General features: G+C 52.2%; 1 protein-coding gene across 1 annotated transcript in view; it reads left to right on the top strand.

Annotated features, from left to right (window-relative positions):
• The first annotated feature begins 7,503 nt into the window (after positions 1-7,503).
• The window catches only part of GCK (glucokinase), a 48,386-nt gene continuing 36,202 nt past the window's right edge, over positions 7,504-19,687 (top strand). Inside the window, exon 1 of the mRNA XM_065883849.1 lies at positions 7,504-7,969. Coding sequence (XP_065739921.1) covers positions 7,925-7,969 — 45 coding nt within the window. The 5' untranslated portion in view covers positions 7,504-7,924. The remainder of the gene's footprint in view (positions 7,970-19,687) is intronic.

Consider the following 19,687-nt stretch of genomic DNA (forward strand, 5'->3'; position numbering starts at 1 on the left):
GATGATTGAGTCCTCTCTTGCCATTACCACGCCTTCCTCCTGCCTGCCTGGGAGCAAGTCCCTGGTCACACAGGCCCCTTCAGCACAAGCCCACAGGGGTGAGGGCTCCTGGGCCTGCCCACCACCTGGGAAACCAGATGTCTAACCACTGATTTGGGAGCCAAACTGCTGACCTCACAGAGTAGCAGAGCCACTTCACCTCAAAAGGGGCAGAAATTCATCTCCAAACTGAAGGAGCAGCTTGGCTTACCGTGACTTGGAAAACTTCATTTTGCTTGAGATGTTGGAATAATGCGTTTTCAATGGATGGGGATGAATGAGGCTCAGTTCCCTAAGGGTGGTACGTCTTTCATGCTTCTTGTTTGTTAAATGGTGTGTTAATCCGAAAGCATCTTGCAGGACAGAGGTGAAAGGACTTTGGTGCTTGGAAGTTGGCAGAAAGGTTACACAACTATCATGCTAGAAGCAGCCAGATCTGAAATGATGAGAAAGAGATGGTAATATTTGAAAAACCAACGGCATCACTCTAAACATTATCCTAAATCAGGGTGTCTCAACCTTGTCGCTGTTGATATTTCGGATTGGATAATTCTTTGTTGTTGGCGGCTGTCCGTGCATTGCAGGCAACATCTCAGGCCTTTTACCCACTAGATGCTGGTGGCACCCCACCGGCCATTTGGCAACCAAAAATGTCTCTGGGGCTTCCCTGGTGGCGCAGTGGTTGAGAGTCCGCCTGCCGATGCAGGGGACACGGGTTCGCGCTCTGGTTCGGGAAGATCCCACATGCCGCGGAGCGGCTGGGCCCGTGAGCCATGGCCGCTGAGCCTGCGCGTCCGGAGCCTGTGCTCCGCAACGGGAGAGGCCGCGGCAGTGAGAGGCCTGCGTACTGGGAAAAAAAAAAAAAAAAAGTCTCTGGTGGGACTTCCTGGCTGTGCAGTGGTTAAGACTCTGAGCTTCCACTGCAGGGGGCACGGGTTTGATCCCTGGTCGGGAACTAAGATCCTGCATCCGTGTGGCCAAAAATAAACAAACAGACAAATAAATAAAAATACAAAAATGTCTCTGGACATTGCCAAATGCACCCTGGGGAACAGTGGCTTAGAGAACCATTGCTCTAAATATTCCTGTGGCTGAAGGAAGTTTCCACCACCTGCTTTCACTCAGTACCTTCCTCACCGACCCTCTTCCCTGGCTCTTTCCAAGTGCAGAGGGTGAAGAGAGCTTTCCCACATCCCCTCCACGTTGGTACGTTTAAACGTTAAGAACAGACTTTGGCCAACGCCGGGCCAGTGTCACGTGATGGTGGAGAGCTGTTAGTGCAGCCCCATCCTGACTGCGCTGACATGGTTGACCTATAGGGGGCGGGTGAGAGCCATTTCTGAAGACAGTTCTCAAAGTCCCTTTTCCTTTGCCACTAAAAGTCGTACAAAAGGAGGAATCAGGAGGACAGTGTTGGGTTGGAATAGATTTAAGTGTATTCACGTGACACGTAATTGTCTTGAAGTTTCCCTTACACCAAGCACTTTCCGTATGCGTCCTCATTTAATCCTCACGAAAACAGAGGAAAATATTATTACCACCTTACAGACATGGAAACAGATTCAGGTTAAGGAAATTGCTCCTAAGAGGCACACGTCAACACCAAAACACGTAACAAACTTTCACCGCTCTAGCAGCGCTCTCCCTCCTCTCTGGCCTTGCTTGTCCTCCATCACCCCAGAAAGCCTCACTTGGCCTATGTGGTTACCAACTCCCCAAGCTCATCCATCTTACTGAAAAGCAAGACCCACCTTCTACTCCAACACCCCAGCTGTCACCCAGCTTGGATTCAGTCCCAGCACTTCCACAAACCACAAAGCCACAAAAGTGAACAAACCATTAACTCCTCTGAGTCTCTTTCTCTCTTTCATCTGTAAAACTGGAAAAATACCCTTTCCATAAGCATGTTGCTGGGAATGATAAGACATTATGTTCCAAGCTCTAGTCGTAGTAGCTGTTTAACAAGTAACAACAATGATGATTGCGTGTATTGTTACCGTTCATGACAAAAAGGAGAGGTCATGGTGGGTTACAGGTGTCCTGCAGGCTGTGGGAAGTGGAGAGTTGATGGTAGGCTGAAATCTGAGGAAGGTCTATAGATGGCAGATTAGTATTGTATCTGTTTTAATTTCTTGATTTTGCTCATGGTGTTGTGGTTATGTAAGTGAATTCTTTGTTTTTAGGAAATACACACAAGTACTCGGGTAAAAGGACATCCTGTCTGAAACATGCTCTTAAAGGGTCCAGATCTATGATACATATGGAGGGTAAAGCAAATATGGTAAATTTAAAGAGTCAGGATGAAGGGTATCCAGGAGTTTCACTGTGCCATTCTTGCAGCTGTCCTGTAAGTCTGCAATTACGGGGATAGAAAAGATTGTAGGGCAGGGCGCTGACGTCATGCATGCAGCATCCACACTTGTGGGGATGGCACATTTCTCCAGTTCTGTCTGCAGGGCCCCCCTCATTTGCTGGGCCCTGCAGACAGAACTGGAACAAGGCTGCCCATGACAAATGGCTGAGGCTCTCTAAGTTCGCCCCCACTGGGCAAGGCAGGCAGCCACCCACCTTCGAGGCTTTGCTCAGCTCTCGGAAGGCACTCAATTTAGCTACACAGTGGAACCCTCTAGGGAGCTGGATAAAAGCTGGCTGAGGGGCATACTCCAGGAGGCCCAGCCCAGGGGGGAAACCAGCCATTCAGTGGCCTCGGTCCCCATACCCCCTTGTCCGGCCAATCAAGGCCAGGGCAGCAGGGCTGTTTTCACTCTAAGCCTAACACCAGCCTCCACAGCCTACCCAGGAAAGGGGCCCTGAAAGGGGCCACCAATGTGGTCAGGCCTCCAAAGGAGAGCAGGTCACTATTGTTTTTTTATAAAAGTATAAAAGCTTTTTCTCTGGTCACTTCTTTGGATTTTCATTCTCTCGTGAAGGCGCCTCTGTACAGGTAAAAATTTAAATAAAACCTGTATGCCTTTCTCCTGTTAATGTCAGCTTAGTTCCTAGGCCCAGCTGGAGAGCCAAAGAGGGCAGAGGAGAATTATTCCTCCCCTACACCTTCTTAGTCGTTCACCAAGTCTAAGGAGCATGGACTTGATGCCATCAACTGGGGTCTACTAGCAGACCCAGCCCCCAGGAAGGCTGCTGACTACCACCACTGCTTACCCACGTGTCCTGTGCTCCCACTCGGTTCTCCAGGCCACAGGGAAGACAGGCACAGACATGGCTCTGCCACCAGCAGAGAGGGAACAGAAGATGACAGAGCAGGAGAGGACCGGGTATACTATAAGGTTTACCTGGAGGCAGTGGGCAGGAAGAGATCACAGCCAAGGAAGACAGGAGGCAGCTGGGAGCTCCCTGAAATAGAGGGACAGGCACCCTCAGAACTGCCTCTCCTGCAGGGGCTTCCCAGGAGCTGTATTTGTACCACCAGGCACCCCTCCCCTGCTCCGGATCTAGGGATGGATGTGTAGCCCACTCTGGATACATGGTCACTTAGGCAGGTGACTTGACCTGAGGCACCCTTACTCCTGGGGTGCTGCCCTGCACAGAAAGTGGGAGAAAGTCTGCAGAATAGGAAGGGGGGAAGGGGGGCAGGCAGAGGCCCTGGGAAAGGGGCAGAGCCGGCCGCCATGAAAGAGGAGTCTGGACCTCACAGCAGCCTGGTCCCCAGGACCTCTGAGAGCAGAAAGCAAGGACGGGAGTCATCATAAAGGAAAAGTCACGACTAAGAATCTGAAAGTGCAAGCGATAGAGCCCCCTCCCCACCCCCCTCCATCCCCACAATCCCCGTTTCCACATGGGTGCCAGGAAGTCTGAGCCAATCAACACAATCCCATCCCTATTGCCTCAGAGATTGGTCTACAGATGGGCACCTGACCCACATCTCAGCCAGTCAATGCAGACCTTCTCCCCCCACCGGCAGGGTAGGCCGTCCAATTAGAGCAAAGCCCAGGACTTCGTGTTTGACACTTGGGAGAAGCAATGGGATTTGCCCAGGTTAAAAAGGTCAGCGAACCCCAAACAGTATTGGTACAAACTTCTGCTTAAACATAGAAGATGAAATACATATGTTTATATGAGCTTCACTAGAATGACACAAAGAGGGCAGGAGGAGAATGGCAAAAAGTGAGAGGCTAACCAGGGTAGGCAGGTTTAAATTGGGGAGAGGCGGGGTGATGGGGGCTTAGCAGAGTGAGGGCTGAAGCACAAGGTCCCGGAGCTGCAGGGGCGGGTGGGGGCGGGGGCGGGGAGGAAGCAAGGGGAGCCCTGAAGACGCTCCTCCCTCCTGCACCACAGATACTTCCCCCAGGAATGTACCATCCTCTGCCTCACCCTAGGGAGGAAGATGCAGGACTTTCCTATGGAGACTTGAATGTTCAGAGATTCTGCCACTTTGAGGCCCCCATAAAATCACCTGTTGTTTCAAGTAGTCCCTGTTGGGTAAATGTCTCCTGTGAGGTCACTCCCAAGGCTCTGACCTGTGTGCAGTGTGGCTGCCCTTGGATCAGGTGACATTCCAGTCATCTGTGGCCAGGGAGGCCACAGGGCTATGCAGCAGGACCTGGGACTTCTGCATGAGGACTGCCTTGGCCCCTGTCCTTGGGGGATGGTGAGCCTTTGCAGCCCAATCCTTCAACATCCCCAGTCTCCGTGAACCCATCTGAAAGTGGCAAAAATAATACCACCCCTGCCTACTGCCCCAAGACTGTCTGATCAAATGACAGAATGAATACAAAAGTGCTTTGTGAATCATAAATGTTTTAATTAGTATAATTATCATGACAATATCTCCTCCATATAAATATATTTCCTTTCTTTAGGAATAAATCTAATAAGAAATATATACGATCTATAAGAGAAAAATAATGAAGCTCACCTGAAGGGCATAAAGGAAGACTTCAACAAACAGGGCAACTGGCTACATTTCTGAATGAGAAGACTTGGCATTATAAAGATGTCTGTTCTCTAAAATGGATCCCCAAATCCACAAATTCAGTGCCTTTCCAATGAAATTATCAGCAGCATTATTTTATTGAAATGGGAAGAGTAGATTGTAAGATTTATATGAAAGATAAAAGCCTTATGGGAAAGAAAATTTTGTAGGAAAATAAAAGGAAGGGATCCCTTCCCACCAGATATCAAAAAACTGAAAAGTGCCAACTGAAAGAATGCGGTATCTACAGGAACGGACAGAGAGACATCCAGCTCATAGAGCTGAGGCCAAGGCAGGCAGAGTACCAAGATCCACTTTTACATTTAGACAGTCTGTTGCTGACACAGGCAGCAAAATGAAAAGAGAGAGAGAAAGAGAAGAAAGAGAAAAGGAAGGAAGGAAGGAAAGAAAGAAAAAAAGCACCCAAATGTGCCACTTCCCATCTTTGTCCCACGCACCAGAAAGGGTGACACCCAACCAAAGAGAGCTGGATGCCTGCGCCTCAAGTCACCCCAAGGCATCACGTCTGGCTGGGAGCCCATTCTAGATGGCAGCTACACCCTGGGGGCAGGGACAGAAAACCTCGCATCTCGGAACCAGAGATGAGGGGAAACCCTCCTGATGCCTCCTGGGCAGATGTGGAAGAGAGTGGGAGGTGGCCTCAGAGCAGCTCCTCTCAAGTCCAACCTCAGTTCCTGGAGCCTCACAAAGTGTTCTGACAGGCTCAGATTAGCTGTGGTCCCAGACTTGGCCTGGTGGCCTTTGAAGACACCTGCAAGGTGACCAGAGCAGAGCCGTTCCCTCACAACAGAGAAATACAACAATGGAGCATAAACTGTGGTGCAGTTATCAATACAAATCAGTGGGGAAAAGGTAGCCAACAAATGTTAGACTCCTACCTCATACTATACACAAGCAAATTCCAGAGGGACCAGAGTGCTGAACATTTTTTAAATATTGGAAAAATATTACAAGGAAATGTGGGAGAACACTTTTCTAATTTTGGGTGGGAAATGCTTTTCTTTTTTTAAAAAAATTTTTTTTTAATTTATCTTTGGCTGCGTTGGGTCTTAGTTGCTGCGCATGGGCTTTCTCTAGTTGCGGTGAGCGGGGGCTACTCTTCGTTGGCAGTGCGCGGGCTTCTCATCGCGGTGACTTCTCTTGTTGCAGAGTACGGGCTCTAGGCACGCGGCCTTCAGTAGTTGTGGCATGCGGGCTCAGTAGTTGTGGCACAAGGGCTTAGTTGCTCCGCAGCCTGTGGGATCCTCCAGGACTAGGGCTCGAACCCGTGTCCCCTGCATTGGCAGGCAGACTCCCAACCACTGTGCCACCAGGGAAGCCCCCGGAAATGCTTTTCTTAACAAGACACGAGCTTCAAAAAAAGAAAGCAAGCCAAATTCATAAAAAAGAAATACTTCTGTGTGTTAAAAGACACCATTGATCAAGCCATATGTTTAGCAATAGGTAATACAGCATATTCAACAAGAAAAGGATTAATAGATATTATGGATGGAATATAAAAAGAGTTTATACAAATTGAAAAGTAGACAATTCAATAACAAAACAGTTAAGTAATATAAACAAATCATCCTTAGAAAAAGGAATACAAATACCATAAACATATGAAAAGGTGTCCAGCACTTTGCAATTCAAATGATAATGAGATGACAGATAAGCAAAAGTTATAAAGATTCATCATCTCAAGGACTGGCCAGCGTGGAGTCAAACTCCTAATGGTGCTGGAAGGATTAATTGGTGAAGCCATTTGAAGGGGCCAATGTAGTCCTGTCTGCACAGTCATAAAATGTGCCCAGCATTGGACCTAGCAATTCAGCCTCTAGGAAGCATCCAGAAGAAACACATGCACGTGTTGACCCTGGTAAAAGGCCAAGATTTATAACGGGAAAACGGAAACTGCCCAGATGACCATCAATACGAAATTGGTTTAAAAATATTTCAGCGTATCCATTTGGAGAGGTCTCACCGGCCACTCCTTCCCTCTCCCTCTGCTGGATCCCAGCAGAGCTCATGTTTCCAGATGGTAGTCAGGGAAGGCAGTGACCAAAGCTTGAGGGTGGCCTGGGCACGTGTGGCAATGCCACTGGCTAAGCCACCTGCTCCCTCTCCTCTGGTTCCCAGATTGAGTCTGGGGGCCTCTCCTCCTTAGGACATGAATTTGGAAGACCCTGTGACCCTGCCCTGGGAACTGGACAGGTGGCAAAGTCTGCGGTGATAAGGCGATTGGGCTGTCGCTATGGTGATGGGGATGGAGGCCTTTTGCCATCAGCCCCAGTTTTCTGCATGGCAGCTCTAATGACAGGATGGTCAGCCCTGCAGAGGCTGGAGGGTGTGAGCGCGGAGGCCTGTTCCTGGTTGCCATGGCAGCGTGGGCCCTCGCAGGAGCGCAGAAAGCCCTGGCAGGAGAATTCCCCACTCCATACCTGGTCAGAGCAGGAAGTGTTGGGCCGTGACTGAGCCTCAGGGAAGCAGGTTGGGGTGTGAGAAAAGAACAGTCGCCCACAGCTTAATTACTCAAAAGCTGTCCCCCAGCCACAGGAGGAAAGAAGACCTTTTCTGCTGAGTCTGTCTAGAGAACACCACGCCGTCACAGCTCAGCACAGCCCGGAGAGAAAGCTGACCAGTGCTGACCAGCTCTGGAGCCCGGCAATGGCCCTGCCCCGATGATACCTGGCCTGACAAGGCCTCAGTGGGAAAGGGTCCCGACTAGGACCCAGAAGAGAAGGCTGGCAGGCTTGCTGGAGAACAATGAAAAGGAGGAAACTCTGTGATTGAACCTCAAGCCAGAAGCCAGCCAGAAGGTGGACCATATTCTACCAGACACTCGGGCCGGCCGTGACCCTTGGTTGGGAGAAGCCTGGGGATATTTCTGCCTTGGAAGCCCGTTGGGGAACACTGAGGGGTTCCAGCTCCCCCAGGCGGGCTGCGGTACAAATGCTGGATGACAGAGCCAGGATGGAGATCGCCAAGAAGGAAAAGGTAGCTCTCCGCTGCATTCGGTTTTCTAGAAGTGCTTCTTTCACGTTCCTGTGTTCAGTGGTTTGTTTAACTTGACCAAGTGTTTGTGCCTCAGTATCTGACTGTATGTGCAGGTGCTTTAGGGACGACCTGCTGGGAGTGAATTATGAGGCATTGACTTTGGTAATGATTTTTAACATCTTTATTGGAGTATAATTGCTTTACAATGGTGTGTTAGTTTCTGCTTTATAACAAAGTGAATCAGTTATACATATACATATGTCCCCATATCTCTTCCCTCTTGCGTCTCCCTCCGTCCCACCCTCCCTATCCCATCCCTCTAGGTGGTCACAAAGCACCGAGCTGATCTCCCTATGCTATGCGGATGCTTCCCACTAGCTATCTTTTTTACGTTTGGTAGTGTATATATGTCCATGCCACTCTCTCACTTTGTCACAGCTTACCCTTCCCCCTCCCGGTATCCTCGAGTCCATTCTCTAGTAGGTCTGTGTCCTTATTCCCATCTTGCCCCTAGGTTCTTCACGACCATTTTTTTTCTTTAGATTCCATATATATGTGTTAGCATACGGTATTTGTTTTTCTCTTTCTGACTTACTTCACTCTGTATGACAGACTCTAGGTCCATCCACCTCACTACAAATAACTCAATTTTGTTTCTTTTTATGGTTGAGTAATATTCCATTGTATATATGTGCCACATCTTCTTTATCCATTCATCTGTTGATGGACATTTAGGTTGCTTCCATGTCCTGGCTATTGTAAATAGAGCTGCAATGAACATTGTGGTACATGACTCTTTTTGAATTATTGTTTTCTCAGGGTGTATGCCCAGTAGTGGGATTGCTGGGTCGTATGGTAGTTCTATTTGTAGTTTTTTAAGGAACCTCCATACTGTTCTCTATAGTGACTGTACCAATTCACATTCCCACCAGCAGTGCAAGAGTGTTCCCTTTTCTCCACACCCTCTCCAGCATTTATTGTTTCTAGATTTTTTGATGATGGCCATTCTGACTGGTGTGAGATGATATCTCATTGTAGTTTTGGTTTGCATTTCTCTAATGATTAATGATGTTGAGCATTCTTTCATGTGTCTGTTGGCAATCTGTATATCTCCTTTGGAGAAATGCCTATTTCGGTCTTCTGCCCATTTTTGGATTGGGTTGTTTGTTTTTTTGTTATTGAGCTGCATGATTGCTTGTATATTTTGGAGATTAATCCTTTGTCAGTTGCTTCATTTGCAAATATTTTCTCCCATTCTGAGGGCTGTCTTTTGGTCTTGTTTATGGTTTCCTTTGCTGTGCAAAAGCCTTTAAGTTTCATTAGGTCCCATTGGTTTATTTTGTTTTTATTTCCATTTCTCTAGGAGGTGGGTCAAAAAAGATCTTGCTGTGATTTATGTCATAGAGTGTTCTGCCTATGTTTTCCTCTAAGAGTTTTATAGTGTCTGGCCTTACATTTAGATCTTTAATCCATTTTGAGTTTATTTCTGTGTATGGTGTTAGGGAGTGTTCTAATTTCATTCTTTTACATGTAGCTGTCCAGTTGAGACAGTGACTTCATTGAGCAGACCAGGTCCTCTCCCTGCTGCTCCAGACTCTGGCCCTGAGACCTGGAAGTCACAGGCTGCCAGGAGGCCCGGGAGGTGACCTCTGTTGGGTAGAGGGTCCGGGGAGTTTAGAGCCCCAGCTGGGGGGCTTGGGGCCTGGGATCTTGGTGGCAGAACCAACTGCCCAGCCATGAGGCAAGACTCAACAGACATCACGAAAGGTCTCAGATGCCTGCGCTTCCCTGCAGGAATCTTTTCCTAAGAAGCCTCAGGGCCGTTGCTCCTGGTGAGGAGTGGAGAGCAATTACTTTTTCCAAAGCAAAGAAAAATCCAGACGTCTTCTGAGCCAGCCCTGTGCGCGAGCAGAGCCAGGGCTGGTGACAGGGCAGAAGGAAGAGCCTGCCTGCTCCCCCAAGCCAGGCGGGGCGGGGGAGACGGAGGAGAGGGCCCATATCCAGTCCCTTTGGCATGGTTTCCTCCTCACATGTCTTTTCTTCTCCTTCTTCTGTGAAATGACAAGGTCAGCATAAACACTGGGCTCGTTCTGCTCCTGGCAGAGCTAATGATGTTGGGAGAAAAACAACCAGCCTGGGTCGGGGTGCCCGCAGCTGCAGGCAGCAGGAAGCCCACGTCTGCTGGTTCCTGGGCCGATGGCCGGAGTTTGGATGAGAAATCCGGCGCAAAGGGGCCGTGGAGGCCAGCTGGGGAGAAGGGAGGCGGGGTCTTTGGCACAAGCAGAGAGCTAGCGTGGCGACAGTGAGAGGTGGGGCCTGTGGCTCACTGTGGGGAGCTGGTGTGGGGAGGCCACCACGTCAGACTGGGGCTGGCCTCCGCCCCCTTCTCATTTGTCCCAGGGACACAATGCTCCACGCGGTAAACCATTTCTGTTCCACACATGCGGTGTGCTGGCCCCAGTTCAGGAGCCAGGCTGGTTCCAGATCGCTGGTGGGGGACGGAGGGGTGTTTCACTGACAGCCTTGTCAGGGCAGAGAGGAGAGGGAGGCACCGCCTCTGGCACATGCCTTAAGGGGTACCAAAAACATCAGTCATCAAGATAAATAATAGTCTAATTCAAATTCTAAAGAATCAAAATCCATGCGAAAAATTACGATGAGCAAAATGCCAAATTTCTAAAGAAAGAGGGCCTGAGTATTACTGATTTTTTTCGCTTGTCTTAGGCCTGTGCCGGCTGCCCTTAGAGTGCCAGCTAGCAAGGTGCCAGGGCCAGACAAGGGAGGCGTGGGGCTGTGACGTCCACACCCCTCCCGTCTGTCCTAGCTGCCCAGAGGACCCACCTCTTGTCTGGGGGCTGGGGGAGCGGGGTGGGGGTGCTTCAGCTTGGTTTCAGGGCCGTCCTAAGGATCTGAGGTTTCGCTGCCAGGCCCACCCGGGTCCAGCCCTGCATCCCTGGGAAGTGATACACCCACCCCAAGCCACCATGTAGCCTGGAATGGTTGGCTGGGGCTGTATCCACCGCAGGCTCCCAGGAGGAGAGCGTTCAGGTTGCTTTGGAGGGAACTGAAGTGCTGCCGGTTTTGCTCGTTCTGTTTTCTTTTTTAGTTTATGTATTTATGTAATTATTTTTGACTGTGTTGGGTCTTTGCTGCTGCGTGCGGGCTTTCTCTAGTTGCAGCGAGCCGGGGGCCACTCTTCGATGCGGTGTGCAGGCCGCTCATTGCAGTGGCTTCTCTTTGTTGCAGAGCACGGGCTCTAGGCACACGGGCTTCAGTAGTTGTGGCTCGCAGGCTCTAGAGCATAGGCTCAGTAGTTGTGGCACACGGGCTTAGTTGCTCCGTGGCATGTGGGATCTTCCCGGACCGGGGCTCGAACCCCTGTCCCCTGCATTGGCAGGCGGATGCTTAACCACTGTGCCACCAGGGAAGTTCTGGTTTTGCCGTTTCTGTTTCTCTGGTTCATCTTGCCTCTGTGACCTGTCGGATCACCTGTGGTCATCCCCCTATAATCTGCAAGAGTGTGTGCCCTCAGTACCGTTTTCAGTGGCTTCCCTGGGGGGATGGCAGCTTCTTACGTGGTTTTTCTAGAGCTCCTTGGGGGCAGGCCCCCTCCTACTGATGCTGCTTCCCCTCCCCTCCAGCCTGTGGCTGTGGAACCCCACCACAGAGTCATTCCCTTGGCATGGAGCTCTCTCTTTTTTTCCCCATAGTTTTATCATCTGTAAATGGGTTAAAAATATCATCTTTTTCCTTAAAAAAATTTTTTTAATGAAATATAGTTAATTTTCAATGTTTCAGGTATACAGCGAAGTGATTCAGATACATATATCCTTTTTTAGATTCTTTTCCATTATTGGTTATTACAACATATGAAATATAGTTCCCTGTGCTATACAGTAGGTGCTTGTTGTTTATCTATTTTATATATAGCAGTGTGTATCTGTTAATCCCAAATTCCTAATTTATCCCTCCGTCCCTTTTCCCCTTTGGTAACCATAAGTTTGTTTTTTTAAATGATTTTTAAATGATTTTTTTTTTTTTTTTTTTGTGGTACGCAGACCTCTCACTGCTGTGGCCTCTCCCGCTGCGGAGCACAGGCTCCGGACGCGCAGGCTCAGTGGCCATGGCTCACGGGCCCAGCCACTCCTGTGGCATGTGGGATCTTCCCGGACCGGGGCACAAACCCGTGTCCCCTGCATCGGCAGGCGGACTCTCAACCACTGTGCCACCAGGGAAGCCCCCATAAGTTTGTTTTTTATGCCTGTGAGTCTATTTCTGTTTTATAAATAAGTTCATTTGTACCATTTTTTTTGGATTCCACATATAAGTGATATCATAAGATATTTGTCTTTCTCTGTCTGACTTACTTCACTTAGTATGATAATCTCTAGGTCCATCTATGTTGCTGCAAAGGGCATTATTTCATTCTTTTTTGTGGCTGAGTAATATTCCAGTGTATATGTGTACCATGTCTTCTTTATCTGGTCATCTGTCAGTGGACATTTAGGTTGCTATGGAGTTCTATCTCTTGATGGCCACAACTTCTAGGAGACCTGAAATTGGATCCTGGGAGCCACCTTGGAAGTTCCTGGTCTATTCTTCCCCCTCCCTCATCTGTGCCCTTCTGCTGGTGGGCAGGAGCGATGGGGGCTCTAGAGCCTGTACAGTTTGCCTTATGTGGTGGGTTTAGGGAGCACCTTTCAGGAGGAAAGCTGGGAAGGTAACACTCCAGGTGTCTTAGTCTGCCCAGCTGCCATCTGGGTGACTTAACCAGCAGACATTGCTTCCTCACAGTTCTGGACACTGGAAGTCTGAGATCAGGGTGACATCATGGTCAGATTCTGGGGAGGGCTCCCTTCCTGGCTTGCAGATGGCTGCCTTCCTGCTGTGTCTTCACATAGTTGCAGGGGGGGAAGGAGAGCACTCTGATCTCTTCCTCTTGTGGGGGCTCTACCCTCATGCCCTCATCTAACCCTAATCACTTCCCAAAGGCCCCACCTCCTGACACCATACACTGGGGGTTAGGGCTTCGACATATGAATTTGGGGGAACACAGTTCAGTCTATAGCATGAGGGGTGGGGGTGAGAGCCATAGGGGGCACTGACCTCCCTCCATTCAGCCCCCCTCAGCTGCCCTGGGCACTTTGCTGCTGAAGGAGAAGGCTCAGAGATGGGGTGAGTATGCATCACTTGGCAGGCATGCGCATCCAGGTTCCCTGGCAGGACTTGTCCCAGCGGATCTGGGGCCCCAGCAGGAGAGTGCCCCGCCCCCCAAGCCCCTTGGAGACCTTGCTACTGCCAGATGCTCAGGAGGACGCGAAGCTCCAGGTGGGCCCCAAGCAGGTGTTCTGGGAAAGGGGCCTACGCAGGGAGGAGCAGATGGCTCCGCTGAGCAGAGCGGTGATAAGACCCTGAGTGTGGGGGGAACCAGGCTCCCCGTGGCTGGTGTGGACTCAGCAGCAGGGGCTGGGGCTGTGCCTGCCTGCCGTGGGCCCCTCTCGGCCAGGAGCCTCTGGCTCCGAGCAGTGTGAGACATTGTCCCTGTGGTCCCGTGACGGGGCTGGACTGGGAGGCCGTGGAGCAGAGACTGCCCCAGGAGAGCTGAGCAAGCTGCCTGCGTCCCAGGCCTCAGGGTCCAGGCGCCTCCGGAAGAGCATTAAAATCCCCAGCATGACTGTACTCTGGAGAGGCGTCATCGTCTGGGGCTTCTCGGGTCAGGGGTCAGGAGCAGGCCAAGGGGACCCGGCAGGGAGACGCAGTGCAGACCCAGCCAGGCCCACGCCTGCTCCTGCAGCAGCAGGGCCGGAGGGTGGGAGCGGGGGAGAGGCAGAGTGCTCTCGGCCGCCTCCCTCATTTCTGCAGAGCTGCCCTGAAGCCACCTGAGGCAAGAGACGTGAGAGCTGCATTCAAGGGCGGCCCTCCAGAGAAGGTTCTGGGGCCCCCCATGTGGGCTGCACTGCAGCCCTTGGAGACAGCCCAGGCGTGTTCCCCATGTGCCCCCATCCCAGCAACAGCGGGGCAGGCCTAGCCTGGCCCAGCCCCTCCACCTTCATCTCACTTCCCGTCTCATGGGTGGGCGCTGATCCTCAGGGGGATGCGGCTCTTCCTCTGACTCTCTCTTTCTCTGTCTCTCTCCTTCTCCTGTCTCTCTGTCTCTGTCTCTGCGTCTCTCTGTGTGTGTCTCTATCTCCCTCTCTCTCTCTCTTTGTCTATTTCTGCCTCTTTTTCTTTCCCTCTCTTTCTGTGTTTCTCTAGGTCTGTCTCTCTGTCTCTTCATCTCTGTGTGTGTGTCTCGCTGTCACTGTGTCTCTCTCTGTGTGTCTCTCGCTGCTTCTCTGCGTCTCTGTCCCTCTCTCTGTCTCAGGCGGGGTGCACATTGAGAAGAGGCCCCCCTCATCCCCCCCAAGCCTGCTGCCTCCCACATCAGTCCCTCAGGGCTGGGTCTGCCCCCTGCCCAGATTCCTCCCAGACTGGAGTCCCCTCGGGCCCCTCCTCTGCACCCCTGCTCTGCTCAGCACAGGGCTCCCTGCTGAGCCCACGTCCTCCTCTTCCAGGCTACTTCCCTCCTCAGCCTCCAGGGGCCTCCCAGGAAGCTTCTTGGTGTCCACCAAGGCCCCTGGTCGTCTGACCACCACCATCTCCTCTCTTGTGCCATGTATTCTATTCCTTTATTTCTGAAAGAGCAGCCGTTTCCTGGTGACTAGTTTGTGTACAGGCCATCGAGCTGTTTAGAGAAGCCAGCTTTATGGGACGGAGTTCCAGCAAGTACATGTGCCTGATGAGGGTCCATTTCTGTTTGTTTACTTCTGCTCCAAGGAATCCCTCACTAAAGCCACTCACGTTTCAGATACAGTTGTGGTGCCAGCTCCTGCCTCCCCTTTCTCAGTGAAGTTGAAAGCCAGTTGTCAAGTTTCATAAAAAGCACCATGGGGGTTTTGACTTGGGGAGAGATGAACCTTCCACCCCAGAATGTGGACCACTTCCCCCCGATTCAGATGGTCTTTTTTTTTGTCTTTTTTGCTTTTCGGACACGTGTTCATATTTTCTCTCTTTGGGTCTTGGGCTCTCCTCTCCACGAGACTTGGGCTCCTGGCCCAGGCCTCTCTCTCCCTGGCCCCTGAGAAAGCCAGTCTGGCTCATCCTCCTCCGGCCATTGACGCCAGAAGGTCCCGTCCTGAGGGCTGGGGCGGGCCAGGGTGCTTGGGCTCTGAGCCTCCCACAGGCTCCCCGCAGGGCAGCTCCCGGACGCCAAGCTGGGTGCCAGGGGTCCCACCAGCTGCTGGAACCAGCGGGAATTGCCTGGTGCTGACAGCCCAGCCATGTTCTAGACCGAAGGGAGGTGATTGGGAGGGGCACTGGGGGGAGCAGGGCTGCAGAGGCCATGAAGGCCAGAGTGTGTACCCAGAACACGAGTGGTCCTGCGGGGTAAGTGGGACAAAGGGTCAGGTGTGTGGGCAGACCATGCCAGAGAACCCACCCTTCCGGGTGGGCGGCTGGCTGCCCCTGGGCCCCGATGCCTCAGGACCCGCTGCTGCCCTGCTCTCGATCACTGCCCCCTTCCCATCCTCGCACTTGCTCTTCACATGTCTTGCTCAATCCATGTCTGCTCTTCCCCCCTCGGCTGCGCCCCACCAGGCTGCGCCTGCCCAGCTGGCGGCAGCGGGCAGGTCTTCCAAGTCTCCCCCGCTGGTGCTGGACCCAAGCAGGAGTCTCACCGAGGGGAAGAGCCCCAGCGATGGGCCCTTGCTCCCAAGTCCCCGTCGGCCAGGTCTGCCCACTGCTCAACCACTGTCTGTTCTCGGTGATGGTTCTCGGAGGCTGCCCTGCCCCTAATTTCACAGAGGAGGGCTTTGCAGGCAGAGAAGCCCCGTGAGTTGCTGAAGTCACACAGGGTGAGTGATGGAGACCTGGGTTCAGTGAGAGCATGTGTTCTTAGGCAGTGACTTCATGAGCCCAGAGGTGGCCCCTGGAGAGGGCAGAGCCTGCATGGGCTCTGGAGCCAGCTCCCTCGAGGCCTGGTGAGATCTGCACGGCTCTGGGCCTCACCCGCCTGCTGCAAAATGGGGCAATAGCAGCGTGTGCCACCTAGGCTGGGTGTGGAGACTTCTGTGAGGTGTAGCTGGAGGTCGATCAGATGTGGACGCAGGGACCAGGAGCTTCTGAGAGGCCCCAGGGCTCTGGCCACCACTGCTCACTGCTCCGGGGTTGATACTGCCTACACTGTCTCCTTTTCTCCTTCCCCTCCAAGGCGTCCTAGCATAGTGTGCTTGCGGAAGCGCATTTAGGACCACAGCCTTATGTTCCGTGAATGTCTGTAGATGCCTGCTGACCTGCCAACACACCCCTGCCACACACAACTCAGCAGACCCCTGAGCCCTGGGCAGGACCCTGGGTGTTGAGTGGTGAGCCAGCTCGGCACAGGCTGTGGTCCTCCACGCTGGGCACCCTGGGCTTGCCCATCCCTCGGCCCACTGTGCCGGCCACCCTGCCCAGGCAGGAGACCTGTTTGATCTCGGAGAGACGGCAGTGAGTGGTGGCTTGAAGTGAGATCTAGTTCCCTGCCCAGGAATTGAACCTGGGCAGCCTGGATCAAAACCAGGCATCCTAGCTGCTAGACCACCAGGGGAGGCTAGAAACAAAATTCCCCTGCCCCTTGCCCCCAGTGAAAACTGCATTTCTCAAGGAGGCAAAAACTGTAAAAACGGGTACAAGTTGACTATTAGAGACACAGTACAACAAGTGGGAGAGCACACAGAGAAACCATTTGTTTAGTTAAGACAGAAGTAAGGCAGAGATGCACACCCGGCGAGCAAGGGTGTGGGCGTCCTCCCTAATGAGGAGAGCGATAAAGAAGCAGTTAAAGCATTCATATAGGGCAGTTCTTCCGGGTCTTTGTTTACCTTTGGCCAATTACCAGGTTCCTTTTTCCACACCTGACCTGCCCTAGGACCTCCCCAACGTGTGTGCGCAACTTTCTTTCATGATGGGTTCCAGCCCAGAGGCCTATGGGGGGCCTTGGCATCACATATTATGGGGTAGCGCGCCCTCCTTTTTGACCCCCAAGGAGCCTTTCTGCGCATGTGTAGTGTCTCCCTTGCCCCAAGGATGGGAAATATGTGACCTCTTGATCCTTCACTCAAACAGCGTTTAGCCCCTCTCTGCTCCTTCCAGGACTGTTATCTTAGAGTGTCTTCAGGAGACAAAGCCTGGCTGTTTACCTTGTTTCTGTTGTTATTTCTATTTTGAAGTGCAAACAGGAGGCTGGTGGTAAATGTCTGACCTGAAGCCCATCTTTTTCTCACCCCAAGCAATGTAAACAGGAGGCCAGTTGTAAATGCCTAGCCTGGAGCCTGTCTATCTTGTCCCTCACAGGGCATCAGCAACAGACCTGGGTGGAGTGCTTCTGGCCTGTAAGGACCCAGCAGATCCATCCTTTGCCCCCAGGGGAGGTGAGGGGTGGGAGGAGATAAAGACCCTCCCTCATTAGCACTCCCCAGAGAGCAGAACTGGTCTGGGCACCCAGAAGGGAAGGAGGCCAGCTCCACCTCCAAGGACTGCCCTCTGCTCCCAGCCTGTGCCTGGCTGGGCTGCAGGCTCAACCTCACTCTTCCCCTTTCCAGCAGGGTGGCCTTCGGCGACTTTGAAATCCCTCCAGACCTCAGTTTCCCCTCCTGTACAGTGCCCCCCTGGGCTGCTATATGGGTGTGAGCCCCTGAGTGTGTGCCTCTCGCAGGCATGAGCAGGGTTGGGGCCCTCATGCTAGGTAACCGAGCGCTGACCTTTCCAGAACAACACTTCCACCGTGAGTAGAACTGCAGAGAAGTCCCACAAGTAGACAGATGGAAGGAGGAATGCGATGCACCCCCTTCCAGAAGATACAGAGTCCTCACCCTGCGTCCTCCATCCCTCCGATCTCTGCTTCCGTCATTGTCATTACATCTTCTTCTCTGACCTTTCTGCCTCCCCCTTCCCTCTTCTAAGGATGCTTATGATGTCATTGGGCCCACGGGATAACCCCGGACCATCTCCCTATCTCAGGGTTCTTAACAGCTGCCACGTCCCTTTTGCCATGTAAGGCCACATTTCACAGATTCCAGGGACTAGGAATTCTTGGGGGGGTGGCCTTGCCTCCCTGCTCCCACCCCCAGCTCAGTGACGGGCACAGCCCTGCCTGACTGCCTCACCCTTTGGCTCACTGGCTTTGAGGACTTTTTCTTTGCAGCTGTAGTTATCCACCCCCGACACCCGCCCTGACCGCACACACGCTTTTAATCAAATTCTGACACTTTTAGGACTCCCCTGGCGGTCCAGTGATTAAGACTCCGCACTTCCACTGCAGGGGGCACAGGTTCGATCCCTGGTCAGGGAACTAAGATCCCGCATGCCGTGGGGCGCAGCCAAAAAAAAAAAAAATGCTGACACTTTTAATCCAAATCTTATAAAACAGACCACACAGAGCTATTCCCCCTCCTGGGCAGCCCTGAGCAGGGCAAAAGAGGAGGCTGCCCAAGCCCAGACCCGTGCAAGGTCACAGCCTGCATTTTCCCTACGTTCAGGAATTGGTACCAGTCTCCTGCGTGGCCCAGTGGAGGGCAGGAGAGGCCAGGCTAGGGGAAGGCCTGGGGGCCCATAAACAGCAGAAGGAAGGGACTGGGAACCAGGGCAAGTGGCTCCTGGACATCTTAGGGAGTTTGGGATGAGGTGCACGGCACGCCCTTCCTTTTCAATCTTTTCCAGGTGGGTTGGCCAGGAAGGCCAGCGAGAAGGGATGCTGCACAGGGGCCTGTGGGGGAAGCCAGCCCAGATGGGATGTGCCCATGAGGGTTTCGAGGCAGGAAGAACACTCAGGACGGGACACGTTGGGTCATGAGGCCCTGCAGCGCAGGAGAAAACCACTTTCCTAGGGGAGGGGCAAGGACTTGACGCTTCTGGTCCGTGAGGATGAAGGGACAGCACCGCCAGGAAGAGCCAGGAGTCCCCCGCCTTTCCCCTTGTCCACGGCCAAGTGCTCTGCTTGTGTCTGATGGGTGACCCTCAGTCAGCCTTCCCTCCAATGCAGGCACATACCCCTGCACATCACTGTCGGGGGAAACGCAACATTTTCTAGTAGGCACGTTACAAAAGTAAAAAGAAGTAGAGAGATTAATTTTCATAATGCTTTATTTAACCCTCTATAAACAGAATATTATTGGGACTTCCCTGGCGGTCCAGTGGTTAGGACTCTGTACGTCCACTGCTGAGGGCCCAGGTTCCATCCCTGGTTGGGGAACTAAGATCCTGCAAGCTGTGCAGCATGGCCAAGAAAAAAACAAAAACAACAATATTATCATTGAAATGTGTAATCTACATAAAAACTGTTAATGAAATATTTCACACGCCATGGTTCATATTGCTTTCCAAAGCCATGTGTATTTTCCACGTACAGCATCTCCCAGTGTGGCCTTGCCACGTTTCAAGTGCCCAAGAGCCACATGTAGCCAGTGGCTACCACCCTCAATAGCACAGGTCACAGCCACTCTGACAGGTGGTCACCCAGGGAATCGTCAGGAATCCCTGGCCATAAGCAACACAAGCTCATTGGAACCAGAGGAAGCAAAGAGGGGCTGGACTGGCCTGATGGGACCGAGCTCCATGTGCTGAGGGTAGGACAGCTCTGGGGAGCAGGACCTGAGACTCAAAGGCAGCCAGGGCCCCTCTGTCCACCTCTGTCTGGGGCTG

This window comes from Phocoena phocoena, chromosome 9 (genome assembly GCF_963924675.1).
Source record: "Phocoena phocoena chromosome 9, mPhoPho1.1, whole genome shotgun sequence".
Lineage (NCBI taxonomy): Eukaryota > Metazoa > Chordata > Mammalia > Artiodactyla > Phocoenidae > Phocoena > Phocoena phocoena.